This window comes from Acipenser ruthenus, chromosome 4, assembly GCF_902713425.1.
Source record: "Acipenser ruthenus chromosome 4, fAciRut3.2 maternal haplotype, whole genome shotgun sequence".
NCBI lineage: Eukaryota > Metazoa > Chordata > Actinopteri > Acipenseriformes > Acipenseridae > Acipenser > Acipenser ruthenus.
In genome coordinates this window covers 5,095,338-5,112,108 of record NC_081192.1, presented here as the reverse complement: position 1 = coordinate 5,112,108, position 16,771 = coordinate 5,095,338, and the positions used below count along the sequence as shown (strand labels likewise).

The 16,771-nt window shown below is 37.7% G+C and overlaps 1 protein-coding gene across 5 annotated transcripts; it reads left to right on the top strand.

Annotated features, from left to right (window-relative positions):
• The first annotated feature begins 1,894 nt into the window (after positions 1–1,894).
• On the top strand, positions 1,895–16,551 carry LOC117400409 (histone acetyltransferase KAT2B). Of its 5 annotated transcripts, XM_059021540.1 has the most exons (19): positions 2,337–3,073; positions 3,638–3,742; positions 3,853–3,979; positions 5,801–5,946; positions 6,054–6,143; positions 6,351–6,532; positions 7,103–7,294; positions 8,115–8,221; positions 8,552–8,677; positions 8,773–8,912; positions 10,945–11,153; positions 11,590–11,716; positions 12,066–12,176; positions 12,434–12,577; positions 13,212–13,326; positions 13,637–13,667; positions 13,920–13,983; positions 14,070–14,154; positions 15,341–16,551. In XM_059021540.1, exons 4-19 carry the CDS (start codon positions 5,842–5,844, stop codon positions 15,532–15,534), a joined length of 2,022 nt encoding a protein of 673 aa, XP_058877523.1. In that variant the 5' UTR covers positions 2,337–3,073; positions 3,638–3,742; positions 3,853–3,979; positions 5,801–5,841; the 3' UTR covers positions 15,535–16,551. The 5 variants fall into 5 exon arrangements, with proteins under 5 accessions (XP_033856213.2, XP_033856214.2, XP_033856212.2 ...); XM_034000322.3 differs by lacking the exons at positions 2,337–3,073; positions 3,638–3,742 and adding an exon at positions 1,895–2,217 and having other exon boundaries at positions 8,776–8,912; XM_034000323.3 differs by lacking the exons at positions 2,337–3,073; positions 3,638–3,742 and adding an exon at positions 1,895–2,217 and having other exon boundaries at positions 13,212–13,287.
• Positions 16,552–16,771: the final 220 nt, after the last annotated feature.

Sequence of the window (16,771 nt, the reverse complement as noted above, 5' to 3'; positions counted from 1 at the left end):
CCGCCCAGCTGGCCATCATCACCAGCATGTATCAAAAGAACTGGCATCTCCAACTGCCCCTCATCCTAATGGCAGGAGCGCCATCCAGGAGTCCACGGGTTGCACGACGGCCCTCCTCATGCTCGGAAGAGAGCTCCAGACCCCCGCTGAACTCCTATATGGCTGCCCCCCTGACCAGCAGCTACCACCGCCTGGTCCCAAGTATGCCCGGCAACTACAGGACAGGCTGGACATCACACACATAGGAACTACGACCTGAAAGAAAAAGGGTGCCCCTATCAAGCAGGAGAGCAAGTATGGATCTACAGCCCCAAGAGGAGGCGGGGGCACTGCCCAAAACTGGACAGTCCATGGGTGGGCCCCTGCCAGGTGCTAGAACGGGTCGGGAAGGTGGTTTACAGGGTGCAACTACCTCCCAACAATCGCAGGGTGGTCCTCCACCGAGATCACCTGGCTCCCTACCAGGGCCACCCACTACTGTGGTGATAGACCTCTTCAGCACCCTCTCTCTCCCCCTCTTCCCCCTCTTCCCCCTCAGCCTCCCAGGTCCCCAATCACGCTCCTTTCCCTGGGCCTGGAAGTGTGTTAGCGGAGGGCAGTGTAACGCTGGGTCAAACGGGCGCAAGCCCTGGAACTATCGGGACTATCAGGGGGACTGGGGTTATTGGGAGATTTGTAAATAGCTGATTATTGTGTTGTTTTATGTGTTGTGTGCAACTTGTAACCTGTTCTGTGGTGAATGTTTGATGTCAGAGCGGGACGCCGTCCCTGACAGAAGCCACCAAATGAGATATGAGAATTTGAACCTGTGTGCTGATTGGTCCCCTATGATCTGGCGGGCAGCACCCGAGAGAGAGAGAGAGAGAGAGCGAGCAGAGCTCTACACTACCTCCGGAGCCAGCGAGCCGCCGCCCACCACAACCGCCGCTGACTGCGTATAGACAGCTGTTTACACGCCTATCCAGAGAGAGCAACCTTCCAACCCGAGAGAGAGAGAGAGAGAGAGAGAGAGAGAGAGAGAGAGAGAGAGAGAGAGAGAGAGAGAGAGAGAGAGAGAGAGAGAGAGAGAGAGAGAGAGAGAGAGAGAGAGAGAGAGAGAGAGAGAGAGAGAGAGAGAGAGAGAGCGAGAGAGCATTGCGCACGGTGTGAATGTGAGAGCTAGTATCCATTTTCCCAAGAGCTAGAGATCCTATCCTAAAAGAGCTGAAATTAAACGGTGGTTCTAACTGCCTTCAACTGTACAGCGTCTTTCATTCTACACCCGCTGGGAACCCACACGCACGGCTGTTACAATAATAACAGTTTTCACATATTAACATGTCACAAGCACAGTAAATGGATGTATACCCTAACAATACCCAAACAGAACAATTTCCGCATGTGGTGTTATAAAATGTATAATACCACATGCGGAATAAAATGCTGATATATTTTCATTAGTCTTTGAGATATGTGTGTGTGTGTGTGTGTGTGTGTGTGTGTGTGTGTGTGTGTGTGTGTGTGTGAAATACAAATCAACCCTTTTATCTGCGTGAACTTAAAACTAAATAAAGTTCAGGAAATGTGCTCTGAAGATATACGCTAACTGGTCTAGCACTGGTCCAGGTAGGTGGAGCAGCTGCCGCCAGTCCTGTTTTATTGTTTTGTTATTTTAGAAGTGTCACAGTCACTCAATTGTATACAATTTCAGTAAAGACGCTTTATATTTACTTTCGTTTTCTTGAACCATTTTAACTATACAATACAGCCAGCGTAACCAACTGAAAACCAGCACACTCCCAGAATTGTCATGATTTAGTCTGCGAGAATGTGACCTTGGAATAATAGTTTTCACAGGAATGCGTGAGCTACACAAGCTTTTTTTTGTCTCCCCCTAGCGAGAGAACCCCGGAGTTACAATGACAATTGAAAAAAAAATAGGGATGAGCGCCATCATGTCAGCTCCTACAGCTGTGGAATAGAAAGAGGCGCATCTTGCGAATAGAGTCCGTTTTGGGCTCGGTACCCAGCATGTCCGAGGGCAGCGGGCTGCATCAGGGCTCCCCGGCGATGGGGGCAGCGGGGTTGGCCCCTGCTGCTCCCGGGGGAGGAGGAGGTGAAACGGAGAGCTCCGGTGCCGCTGAGGGATCAGATCGTATTGCCGTGAAGAAGGCGCAGCTCCGCTCTGCTCCACGGCCAAAGAAGCTGGAGAAACTAGGAGTATATTCTTCTTGTAAGGTACAGCGATCAAGATGTGTTATTTTTACTGCACAGAGAAAGACATAAATGCTATTTTCTGTCGAGGGAATAGCCCAGGCTTTTAGAAACTTGGCGAATGCGTCAGAAATAATTAAACATTAATAATAATAACACTTGTAAATAAAATGTAAAGATACAAAAATAAGTATATTAATAATGTGGGTTTTCCTTTTTACTATAAAAAGTAAACAAGCAGACATGATTTTTTGTTTGAAGGAGAAAACTGGATGTAAACACAAATGTGGCATGGTGCCAAATATGCAACGTTATTATATTTGTTCATAGTTTTATACTGGTGAGAAAGCCCCTCCTTTTGTAATGTATGTAATTCAGTGTCGTTGTTTCTGTCGTTGTCTTTTTGGGGTTGTCGTGGAATGTGTAATTTAATGTGTTTTTCTAGCATTGTTTTTCCCCTTCCAGCCTCTTTGTTTTGACAGGGTGACAGCTGCCGAGGCGGAGCTTGTTATTGTATCTTTCAGCGCACGTTTGAAGAGCACAGCTCTGTACGGAAGGCCATTTGGGTCAAAAACGCGTTATTTGGTACACGTTTCAAATATTTAATACACGTACTAATTTGTATTTAGTACGTGTTGTAATTTGAATTGTTACACTTACTAATTTGGCGAATCAGATCACTGAAAATGAAATAAGAGCCAGTTAATTTAAAGAAATAGTACGGGTAATAAATTATCCAATTAAAAGTCGTCTTACACATTAAATACGACTTTTTAATATAAACTGAACCGTGTCACAGTCGACATTGTCTGTCTCAAGCAGTCGACTTTTTTTTCTTCTTCAATTCAGTTACTCTGCAAAGCACTTAAAATAACTGTATGTAAGTATAATCGGAATTTAAAAGTTAACCATCTGGTGTAGTTTATTTTTGAATGGCGTTTTGAAAATGTAACAATGTTAATATTTCTAACTAAGACAAAAAAAAAAATCAGGGTTGAAAACTGGCATTTCCAGTTTTTCAAAGACGCCTGGTAACCCTAAATCGGCAGCACTCAGCAAATCTATGTTTGCACCACAGAAGAAAACCTCTGGTGGCTGTATTTTCAAATGTTCTTATTCCTGGTGTTAATTACCCACGAAGATCTTTTTAGGATGGTCTCTTTCTTTGAGATTTGTGTATCTTTTTATTAGTCCCATGGTGCTTATGTTTTCATAGCCAAGCTATCAAAAATGTACTAGCTGTGCATGCTTATCCCCACCTTTTGACCTCCAGGAATATAGAAACATACCTTACTGAACGCTTTGGACCATGTGTCCAGAAATTACAAAATGCAAAGAGTTCAGTACATTTAGGTAGAATTGTTATATTAGACTGAAGAAAAAAAGAAACAGTCCTGTTTCATCTGTGATTCGACTAACTCATTATTTTACTTCAAAACTCGAGGGCCATTCAGTGAACATGATATGTCTGTTACACATGGGGAAAAAAGTCTAGGACTTGACAGTGGTCTGGGTCTTAAGATACTGATGACTTACCACGTGACACAAGGTACATTTTCATGGAATCTCAGTTGTATCTCATTACTGTGTTGGAATTGTAAATGCATGCAGAGTCCAGTGAAAAAAGAAATGATGCTAAACATGTTTCTGTTATTGCAGGCTGAAGAATCCTGTAAGTGTAACGGGTGGAAAAGCCCAAACCCCCCTCCTACTCCACCCAGGGTAGATTTACAGCAGACCTCAATTAGCCTGAGTGAACCCTGCCGCAGCTGCAGCCATTCGCTGGGTAAATATCTATATATAAGCAGTTATTAACTTAAGTGGTACTGTGTGATCTGTGATCACAAGGCTAGTCATGTTGACACACGTTGAACATTATATTTTGTTGTTTGGACTTGTTTAGTTTCTTTACAAATGCAGTCAATTCTCATGAAGACGAACTTGAATTAAATTAATTTCCTGATACTATTAATGTTTTTACAGGATTCCAGACAAATTAGCAGTTTGCTTATTGTAAATTACTTCTTAGAACACAAATTTCCTGTTTGTACAAATTATTTTATAGCCCCATTCAGGGAAGAAAAAAAAATAAAACAAATTGAGAAAAGGATATTGGGAAACGTATTAACTTGCATAGAGATTAGCGCCTCTGTGCTGTATATTAGTGCTGTTTTTGGGATGCATTTCCATGAAGCATAGAAAAAAGCGACAAGCACAAAAACATGCGTTATCCTAGCAGACAAAAATGGAGGTGTTGAAAGTGGTGAATACCCGCGAACACTTTCTCAACCATCCTGAAAACCAGGATACAATCATACTGGCCTATGAACAGCAAAACTGTGGATGCAGCGTGTCTGATCTGCTCGATACCCTGATGTAGAGGAAGCCTTGCTTTTGTGGGTTAAAAATGCTCGTGATCAGAATGGGACATGCAGAGTCGCAGTGTGTCGTTTTTAAAAGTTAAAGTAAAATGCACACTCCTTTTAAATTGATAATACTTTTAATTCTGCTGTAATTGAAATTTGATTTCAGTGTTACAAAAACAGTATGCATTTGGCTCCTGATAATAAGACACATTTTTAAATTCATATTAATCAGAGTACTTCTGAGGGAAGAATGACAGTAACAGGAGAGGGAATTTGTATTTCTTAGTCAAACACATGCAACCAGTTCTCTTTACCTTTTCAAGTGTTACTGGATGTATTTCTTCCTAGCACATATATATTTTATTTAGCACCCCATATTTAGTCCTACAGCCACCAGGTGCCAGTTTTGGAGTTCAGGCATTAAATGTAATCAATAAAAATAATAATTTAGCAGCTCAAGTCATTTCAGGCTTTACTGTTGCCAAATTGCAGTCGTTGTTGATGTAGGAATAAAGACAGATGCCTGACACTGTATCACGGCAATAAAGGTAAATATATTAACATGGGTAAGGATAGACAATTGCATCTGTTAAGAATTCAGGATTCACTATCAGCAGGATGGGAGCTGTTGCGTCCTGATCATTTTAAACAGACCATAGTAAAAGACTTGGCTTGTCAATAATAACGGACCTTGCTTTGTATTCTCAAGTTTATTATCACCCAGTAATGGGCCTGGAGTTGGCCGTTTGAATGGAAGTTCTTGGTATATAATGAACACTGACACTCAAGGTTCACAAAGTCTGTTATGAGGTACTTAATTGATGACACTTTTTTATTTTTATTGTTGTCAATCTTTTTTTAAGTAATAAAAAACAGACCTGTCTTACCTGGTAAGAGCACAACTGTGCAGTGTGCATGATGAGTCATATAGTCTGGGGAGTGCAGGTTTGCAGCTGTGCAAAGTCACCAGGGGTTCCAGAGGGAATATCGCATGGGCTCTAGCACTCCGACGGGTTAGGGAGACAAAACAGACAGGGACTTTTTCTGCACATCAGCTCTCTGGTTCCTGGGTGTAAAGAGGAAGTTGGCTTGGTCACGGGATCAGGGGACGTCCACTGAGCCTTCCTTTCTTCTGAGCTGTGTGGGGAATTGCTTGGTTAGGGAATGTAATGGGATATTCTTAACTGGGGAGGAAAAAATACTGTAAATAACCTTAATCTTTTTTCTCTCATGTTTTTCAGCTGATCATGTTTCTCATTTAGAAAACGTGTCAGAAGAAGAAATGAACCGTCTGTTGGGGATAGCGCTGGATGTGGAGTATCTGTTCACCTGTGTGCACAAGGAAGAGGATGCAGACACTAAACAAGTTTACTTCTACCTGTTCAAAGTATGTAGGACCGTCCTGGTTCTGATCATGTTCGTTCTGTTACTGCAGGAATGGTGTCATGCTATAAGAGTGGCAGGTCACTGTATGTTCCCTTTTTCTTTTTGTAGCTTTTGAGAAAATGTATATTGCAGATGGGTAAACCTGTGGTGGAAGGAGCATTAGAAAACCCTCCTTTTGAAAAGCCAAGCATTGAACAGGTATGCAGAGAATGTTAGTTACAGTTTTAGGAATATTCATTTGTTTTGTTCTTTTACACCTACATTATTACATACCCAAATACTTGTAAGGAAGGATGTTAAAGTCAAAGCTGACTGCACAATGGATAGAATAACTCTACTGTCATGGTTAGCGTAGTGTTCGCGTGTTGAAATATACGAATGTAACCAATTGGTTCTTTTGTTTAGGGAGTTAATAACTTTGTGCAGTATAAATTCAGCCATCTTCCGTCTAAGGAAAGGCAGACAATTGTTGAACTGGCAAAGATGTTTCTAAATCAGATCAACTACTGGCAGCTAGAGACTCCATCTCAGAGAAGACTTCGGTCACCCAACGACGACGCTGCAGGATACAAAGTGAATTACACCAGGTAGTAAACTGAACCCTACTGATAACATTGCTGTAGACAGAAGTGGTTTAAACCACACTTTGCTTCAGTGTTACTATTAGACAATTACTAAAAGTATAATTCAGTAAACTTGCTGACAACTGTTTGTAATAACGCACAAGGCTTCACAACTTCTTTTTGATCCATATGCTAAGGTTCCCACTTCTTTTTATTTTGTAACCATTATCCAACATTTGGGGAGCAGTACATAATATACTTTTCCAGTAAGAAACAAAAATTCAATTACTTAAAGAAAAAAGTGATTTCAGATTTGCATGAAAAAGCGAATATCAATACATTACAACACAATGTTAAGCACTGACCGACTGCAAATTTTCCTTTCATTAATAATACTACCATACTGCAAAATGCCGATCAGCAGAACTAACAATAAACACAACTGTCAAATACTATTTTTACAAAAAAAAAATTACTTGATTTAGATTTTTTAATTTTGTAATGAGCTTATATTATATTTATGTATTATTATGTGACAGGCTTTATATAATTGTACATTAATTGAGTATTTCTGTTTTTTCTAATGTGTTGCAGGTGGCTGTGTTACTGTAATGTCCCCCAGTTTTGTGACAGTCTACCATGGCATGAGACCACCCAGGTTTTTGGGAGAACACTACTTCGATCGGTATTTACAGTCTTGAGAAGGCAGTTACTGGAACAGGCCAGACAAGAGAAAGACAAGCTCTCACCAGAAAAACGAACACTGATCCTCACACACTCCCCAAAGTAAGTAGTAAGTGGTCACTTTTCAAAGTGTCAGACAGCTCCTCCAGCTCAATGGGAAGATGCAAACAGAATGCAAAGCAATCCTTTAGAATTCTGTGGGGTTTGCTATTAACGTTGTAATTAAATTTAACAGGAATAATTACTCTCTAAGACTGAGTTCCCGTGTCTATTTGAAGACACAATTCAATGTTTCTGTTGTGGTAAGAAAAGGATGTAGTTTTAGAGAAACACCTGCTCTTAGTGGTGACTTTATGTATTATTTTTTAAAGTAATTCCAGAACAGGTTTTTACACTGACATAAATACAGCTTGTAGTGGTTTGATACCTTGAAACATAAATCTTGATAAAACATGCTGCACAGAAGGCTTTATAATAGTAATAATGATAGTCCCTTTTCCTAACCTTTGCATGATATTCTTAAGTGATTACTCGGAAGGGCTTCAATAACTTGCATTCTATCAGTTTGTCAATACTTTTTATTCACATTTAAATATCTGATATTTTACTGACTTCGTCTTGAATGGCTGTAAGTAGTGTAACCTGTCGGATTATTAATTGCAGCATTCATTCATTCATTCATTCATTCATTCATTCATTCAGTTATCTATTCAAGCAATCATTCATTGCTACACAACCATTTGAGTATTGTGCACAAAAGGTCAAATATACAATAACAGACCATATTCGAGGTGACAAAACTCAAAAGAAACACATTAGAATAGAGAATGTCATTAGAACAAACACCGTGCTGCTTGCTTGTACTGTATACATGGGAAAGCTCAACCAGTTGGGTTCATGCCTCATCTCTTTCTGCCTTTAGATTCCTGTCTATGTTAGAAGAGGAAGTTTACAGTCACAATTCTCCAATTTGGGATGAAGAGTTTATGGCATCATCTTCTAGGGGTGGTCAGTTAGGGATACAGGCAGGTAACTGACATCATTGCTCTCGCTTAAACAGTATGCTTCGATAGACACTCGCCAAGTTTAATAATATTAATAATACAAACAACTTCAGAGAAAAACAACACAGATTCACTTATTTGTAACAGCACAGTATGAGGGCTAAGATACGACATGACAACAGTTTCAGACAAAATGATACGATCTTTAGATGATAATGTATTTGTCTTATTGTTAGCTTTGTTTGTTTCCATTTGTACAGATTGATTTTTGTTATGTGTTTAATTCAGCATAGTGTTTTGTGTATGTTGTTTTTCTTCCAATGTAGCTGAATATCTTTTTCTCAATTTAATGCAGTGATCAGTCCTCCTCCTGTGGCCAGGCCCTTTTCTTACAGTGCTAGCCAAGCAACTCTCGACCCAGCAAATGGGGGAAGCCTCAGCCCGATTTGCAAAGCCTCCTCTGTCTTTGAACCAAGTCTAGGTAACTTCACAGTACATCAAAGTCACACGTCTGGACCATTTCAAATATGAAAAGCACTAACAAACATCTTTTCTGTTCTTTTTGTCTTTTTTTAGCAGGAGAAAAACGTAAATCTGCTGAACCCTTCATTCACGAAGAGACAAAAAGACCCCGGGTTTTGGGAGATATTCCTATGGAATTAATTAACGAAGTGATGTCAACAATCACAGATCCAGCTGCAATGCTGGGACCAGAGGTGGGTATGAAGTAAATAGGATACCATTCAAAAGCTGTGTTTTATTAGGGGCTCCCAGAAAATCATGTGCTTTTGGTACATTTTTATGAACGTTTAAATGCTATGCAGGTGTTAGCATTTAAACCATATCAACACACACACACACACTCTCTTTATATTCCATTCTGCTGTATAACGACAGCCCTGGTTAGTATTTTCTAAGCAAAGAAACCCTAAATAAGCAAATAATGTTTTAACACTGCAAAGACTTAACTACAAAGCTGTCACTCGATTCAAATTTTTGATCGGTTAATTTATGGGGATTAATTGATTAACCGGTAGATTCATCCGTGCACTTTTTTATTGATTAATTGATTAACCGGTAGATTCATCCGTGCACTTTTTATTGATTAATTGATTAACCGGTAGATTCATCCGTGCACTTTTTATTGATTAATTGATTAACCGGTAGATTCATCCGTGCACTTTTTTAATGAAGGTAACGATCTTCTAGCGGCTGTCCTGCATGTAATACTAAAAAATGTATTTCAGTTGAACTCAGATTTTTTGGGAATTCAACGTTTAACAAGCTTTACCGATTAATATCGAAAAGTAGCAAGCCTATTTATATAGAGTTATTCACATGCGGGGTGTAGTGCTATATTTAGAAGTGAGGGGTCGCTATTATCTACCCTCACCCCCACCCTCCACATCGCTTGCTGTCCACATTTCCCATACACTCAACACAACCGCAGTTTATCACTACAGTAGTTACCGTATTTGAAAGGGTTAACAAGTGTACCAATTCATTACAAATTCAGACATCGGATATTGAGGTATTATTGTAAAGCAATAGTATATGCAAGGCACTAGACTTGCAGATATTTATATTAAAGATAAATAAATACATATTTTCATACAGTTTCATACCCTAATACACACATGATTAAAACACTGTCATTATTATTATTATTATTATTATTATTATTATTATTATTATGCGTAACACCCCCCCCCCCGGTATATTGAATGGTTTGGTCCAGAACCAGCTCGTCTCACTGTCCTATTGCAGCCGCTAAAGAGCGAATGAGACTGAGGTTTTGAAACCTCAGTGCATCCGTTTGCAAAAAAAAGATGTGTAAAGCCACAGGTACCCTTTATGTTTGTTGCGATTGAGTTTTATATTTTAAATAAATGTTTAGCTTATATTATCTACTTCATTTCTGATATATGGGTCTAAACATCTAATTGTAAAACGCTGACACCTCAGCACAGCATTGATACAGGTTCACTTCTCTTACTCATTATTCTAGACACAATGTGGTGATACAATCAATGGCCCCTTTAACAGCTAAAAAGGCATATTTTTGTGTTGCAATAAGATTTAATAGGGTCTTGATCAAAATAATCTGATACCTTGACACATGAAACTTCAGATATATGTCTACTGTTTAAGCCACTTATTTCAGGAGGTTTATGAAATAATTGCATAAGTTTTTTACCCTTGTATTTTGTATTGAAAAATATATTATTATTATTATTATTATTTTATTTCTTAGCAGACACCCTTACCCAGGGCGACTTAGAATTGTTACAAGATATCACATTATTTTTTACACATTATTTTTTTACATACAATTACTAATTTTATACAGTTGGGTTACTGGAGCAATCTAGGTAAAGTACATTGCTCAAGGGTACAGAAGCAGTGTCACCCACCAGGGATTGAACCCACAACCCTCCGGTCAAGAGTCCAGAACCCTAACCACTACTCTACATTGCTGCCCGTCTGGTACCATAGGAAGTTTAAAAAAAAAACCTGTTTGAATGCCTTACTTTAAAGGCTTCAATAATAGAAATATGTATGTGTGCTTCAGCAGTAATGAATGTAGGCTTGTGTTCTTCACTAGCTGAGCAAACCCAAGTGGCACGTTTGTAGATGTAACTAACCCCATTGAAGTTGAAGTATAAATAATCCTTCCGCTCATTTGAAGCTTGCAGAAATGCTGCCCTTCTGCTGTGTAATTGCTGTGTTTGTGTCTCCTTGATAAAGACCAGTTTTCTGTCTGCACACTCAGCCAGAGATGAAGCTGCCAGACTGGAAGAGCGACGGGGGGTGATTGAATTTCATGTTGTGGGAAACTCCCTAACCCAGAAGCCAAATAAAAACATCATGATCTGGCTGGTCGGTCTGCAGAATGTGTTTTCACATCAACTTCCAAGAATGCCCAAGGAGTATATTACACGACTCGTGTTTGACCCGTAGGTTTCATTTACTGCTCTCTGTGCATTTCATAGAAGGCCATTGGTGGGGGAGGTGGGGTGTGACATCATAATGAGATGGATAGATTATGACTAGAGGGCTTTACAGGAACTTAGTTTTTTCCTTGATTCACAGCCACATCAATCTGAGCTCTACATCAGAAGTGTACTAAAAAAAATGTTAAAGAATAAAATGCAGTTCATGCTTGTAGAGTTTAATTGTATCCCCTCCACCCCCACTGGGTGTGTCTTATAGTCCCTGTTATAAGTGTGTATGTATGTTATATAACTTTAAACAATACTACAATAAAAGCGGGAGGACAAGTTTGCCACAAGTAAGCTGTACCCAAAACATAATGTGGTATTCAGTTGAAAGTGACGGCGATTCTAAAGATGGTGTCCTAGCTGTCAGCATTGATTACATCTCCTTTCACAGGAAGCACCAAACCCTTGCACTTGTCAAAGATGGCCGTGTGATTGGAGGGATCTGTTTCAGAATGTTTCCTTCACAAGGCTTCACTGAAATTGTTTTCTGTGCCGTCACCTCAAATGAACAAGTTAAAGTAAGATCTGTTAATCGGTCCAGGATGTTGAGTTATATGCTGTACTTGTGAGTTTTCAATTCAGTAGCATTACGCAATTGCAAGTGATTTACAGAAGTCAGCATTTTTGTATTAGAATAATACCTCCATGCTGTCTGTGGTGACTCTAAAGGCAGCTCAGATATATCCTGTTGCCAGCTTGTCCTGGAAATTCAGAAATAAGAAACTGCTGAATCCAATTACTTTAACATTTCTTATTGATATAAAATTATAACAAAGTAGTTTTTTTCTTCTTTTTTTTTTTTTTAATATAACATCAAAATGGCTGCATTTTGGGCTTATCTTAACGTTCATCTTATTTTTCATTAAGGGCTATGGAACTCATCTGATGAATCACCTGAAGGAATACCACATCAAGCATAGTATTCTGAACTTTCTAACATATGCAGACGAATACGCCATTGGATACTTCAAAAAACAAGTACGTCTTTGTTATACAATGATAAGCACCAATGAATTACAGCATTCATCGGAATACATCTTTTTTATTAACATAACTGACAGCACAGTGATATGATATGTTTTACCATATATAGTCTGCTACTGTGCTAGCGAAATGCAATAATTCATTATTGAACTTGATGACATGTTTACTTGTATTACTTTTGGTATATATATATATATATATATATATATATATATATATATATATTATAATTTTTATTTATTTATTTGCAGGGATTTTCTAAGGACATAAAAGTACCAAAAGCAAAATATGTTGGTTATATCAAGGATTATGAAGGTGCCACATTAATGGGTTGTGAACTGAATCCAAGAATCCCATACACAGAATTTTCTGTCATCATAAAGAAACAAAAAGAGGTACCATCAATACAATGCAATGGTGGAATGCATTCTCTAATTGTATAAGAGGTGTCATCTTTTGTAGTTTGGGGCGAGAGTTACAGGCTGCTTAAACTGTGTCTCATCATGAAATCCATTATAGATGTTCTAAACTCATTCTAAACTTTAGAATTCCTTATAGGTGATTTACGATATAATTGAATAAACTGCCCACATTACGTTTGTCATTGACATGGCATATGCACATATAAACCATTGAGATTTTGATTGGATTGAAATTGATGATGCGTGCATGGAGCTTTTGTATCAAGGCTGCACAGATTATTAGTGTTACTCATGAAGCAACATACAAGTGATGACTCTCCTACTGGTAGTACTAATAAGACACATTTCTCATTCTATCACTAAGTTACTTGTTAGTATTTATTATGACTGAGTGTTAAAATATCATGGCTGATGACTCTATGGACCATGCTGAGGAACAAACTATTATTAATTTTACTAGAAGTAGTAGTAATCGATCAGCAGCAAATTGATAATGTTTTGGTTATGAAACACCAATTTAAAGCTGCATTTTCAAATGGCATTATATCAGGAAGTGGCACCATTTCTCAGCTATGCCGATCCACTAAAAATCAACTGTTCTTCACAGATTATTAAAAAGCTGATTGAAAGGAAGCAAGCACAGATTCGAAAAGTATATCCTGGACTTTCCTGTTTTAAAGAAGGTGTGCGGCAGATCCCTATTGAGAGCATTCCTGGCATAAGTATGTATGTTATTAGGAATCAACCTATGCATGTGTAAAATATGTAGTTTGATGTGTAGTAACAACACACATTTTACATTGTGGCATGCAAAATGCAGTTCACATTGCATGATGATCAGAAGATCTGACAGGGATCTGACAAATACACTGCTGTTTTACATTTAAATGGGTTTATTTGGGTATCTTAAGGTTACAGTACAGGTACAGTAAGGTACAGTACCTCAACACGCAGATTATTGATGTTATGCAGTTAGTCTGATGATAAATGGTTCTTTATAAACCTAATGTGATTTTTCCTTTCTGCCCACAGGAGAAACTGGATGGAAACCTATTGGAAAAGGGTACTTTTTTTTTTTTTGACACGCTTTCTCTTTTTTTTTTTTTTGTGAGATGAAAAGTGGATTAAACATAGTGGCTTCCTTTAAGCGTGCAGCTTTCATACTGGGATCTTCTGAGCCGTGGAGCAGCTCTATAGCATCGCAGAGTACTCTCGGATTCTGAAGATTAAACACTGGAGAAATGGGGGGCTGGTTTAAAAGAACAACAAAACAATCATTGTATTTAGTTTATGTTATTAAAATTTGAAATTTCAGGAAGGAGCCTAAGGACCCTGATCAACTTTACAGCACCATAAAAAATATCCTGCACCAAGTGAAGGTGAGTGAATGAATAACTGGACAGTGATTAAACTCTGCATTTTCTAACGGTGTAGTTCACAGAACTCTTACGATTCATTTTTACAGAGCCATCAGAATGCATGGCCGTTCATGGAACCAGTCAAAAAAACAGAGGCTCCTGGGTATTATCAAGTGATACGCTTCCCCATGGGTACGTACATGTTGTCTTCTGATAAGATTACCTTGGCAGTTTATGGATTAGTATAGTTGACAGTGTAAAGCAATATACTGTATCAACAAACACAAGGAAGATTTATAGAAAACAAGTATAGAAACTGTTACCGTGGGAGGACTCTGAATGCAGCAGCAAACTACATCAAGAGCAGCAGCTTCCCGGACTAGAATATTATTATTATTATTATTAATTATTATTATTATTAATATTAATATTATGGCAGGACTAAATTGCTGCAAAAAAAGGATTGCATTTTACTCTCATAATGTGTAGATTGGAGAGTAATTTCCCAAAACCTTATATGGAGCCCTGACTAGAACTATCATAACTGTTTCAGGACTAAGTATAAAGACTACCTTAGAAATAGTTTGTGTCTTATGATATAGATAGATAGATCATAATGATTACAAAATCATTTATACAAAAGCCTTTGTTCAGCTGTGCAGGATTAGCATAAAATTATAGATCATCATCATGAATCATTGAGAAAAAAATCCCCCCAGGGCAAACATAATAATGGTCAAATATCAAGATGGGTGATTAATTGACTAACCTTTTATTTATTAATTACTGGAACTTCTCTCATTTAAACTTCCTAAAACCTTTAAATGCAATTATGTACACGACTTGCATACACTGTCAAAAGTTTACAACATCCAGACACACAGTCCTTTTACAGTTATTTATCTTGGGTTCCTGTCATGTTTGTATATATATATATTTTTTTTTTACCAAGTTTGTATTTCCAGAATAAAGTTCATACAGTGACAGCACAGAATCTTAAACTGTCTACTTCTACTGGCCTTGATACATTACTTTGGTATGGACTAGATTCATACACACCAGCTGAACACAAACTGCTCATTTGGACGTTCTTTTGTTTTAAAAAAAAAACCAAAAAAAAAAACCGGAAGGCCACACCAAAGAAACACTATTCAAGAATGCAAGTACCTAACTAAAGGATAAGAACCGAAGACAAGGAATGCTGTTTGGTAAAAGCATGAAAATACTTCACAGATGTGCAGTTCACAATGGTTAGGAGTTAGAGGCTCCTCACCAGAGATATCAGGTCTCACAATGCTCACAGCACTTCACATGACCCAGTCATGATACCAAGTGATTAAGTGAACACTTCCCTTTTCTTCATTTCTTTTCTGTGCAGATCTGAAAACAATGAGTGAGCGTCTGAGAAATCGGTACTATTCATCAAAGAAGCTGTTTGTGGCTGACATGCAACGGATCTTTACAAACTGTAGAGAGTACAATCCTCCAGAGAGCGAATACTACAAGTGTGCAAACATACTCGAGAAATGTTTTTATACTAAAATAAAAGAAGCTGGTTTAACTGACAAATGAAAAATAATAATAAATGTGCCTCAGACAGGCCAAAAAAAATAAAAAATCTAAAGAATCACTGGCACAAGATACAAGCTTTTTATTTATTGAAAAATATTTCACTCAGGTCAATATTTCTATAAAACAGGACTGCAACTAAAATACCAATGCTTATAAAGATAAAGTCAGATTAATACTAGGACTACAAGGCTCTATGTATTATATATATATATATATATATATTTTTTAGAATCCAAGTTCTCAAATTTTCAGTTTTGGAGAAATTGACACTTTTACACTTTGGTGTGTCTGCATGGATATTTTGTATATAAAAAGCATCAGATGCTTATGCTGTTTTGGCATACATATGTAATATATTGGTGAGTCCTGTAAAAGCTGGCCAAGCAGTGTTAAAAAAAAAAACAACACAAAGGAGCAAGCATCCATTGTTTGCACACAGATCAAATACTTTTCTAAAGTTATTTAAGGGACAATACACAGTTTCCCCCCCCTAAAATATATATTTTTCACAAAAAAAAGTATTCCATGTAGCATTGGATCCCAAAGGGATAAAAACCTGCATTTATTTATTCTACAGTACTTGCAAAAAAATTGTATAAATTAAAACAGTAGGTAAGAGCATTTAGTACATTGTTGCAAGCTTATTGGTAATAAAACATTTTTCTAACTTAATTTAATCATCTAGACATTGTTGATGAATAATGCTATTTCAAGGGTTAGTATGTTAGTTGTGAAAGAGGTCTAAATGTATTACTGTTTATGTTGGTGAAAATGTTACTGTCTGCCTAACAATATATATTATATGGACATTTGTCTTTTGATAAAGATGTGCAATAATGAGTAGTTTTGTGGTTTTGTAAAATGTTTGTATTTTTAAATAAAATATGGATTTTGTAATGTGAAAAATAATATTTCAGGATATTTATACATTTGCTTAAAAATGTTTGCAGATTTTATAGTATGGTTTATTAGAATAAGCAAAACAATAAATTCTTGTTAACAGATTACATTTATAAATGGTATTAATTTGCTTTATTACTCTTACTATTTTACACATTGAGAAAGGAGTCAATATTTAGTACAATTTTACTCAAATCTCAAAGTCAGCATATGTAATAATCACACTTCTATTTTGTACCCACCATTTTGATAACACTGCATGATCATTGCTGTGGGATGCTGTTCTACACCATATGCTGTGAGAGTACAGGAAGGTTATGGATGCAACTTGGGCATT

What these genes read in the sequence shown, in the direction of transcription:
- LOC117400409 (XM_034000321.3), top strand. Translation starts at nt 2,011, where the DNA reads ATGTCCGAGGGCAGCGGGCTGCATCAGGGCTCCCCGGCGATGGGGGCA. An exon ending in TGTCTTTGAACCAAGTCTAG is followed by an intron (nt 8,678 to 8,772) that starts GTAACTTCACAG and finishes GTCTTTTTTTAG; the next exon opens with CAGGAGAAAAACGTAAATCT. An exon ending in TGGAAACCTATTGGAAAAGG is followed by an intron (nt 13,668 to 13,919) that starts GTACTTTTTTTT and finishes TTGAAATTTCAG; the next exon opens with GAAGGAGCCTAAGGACCCTG.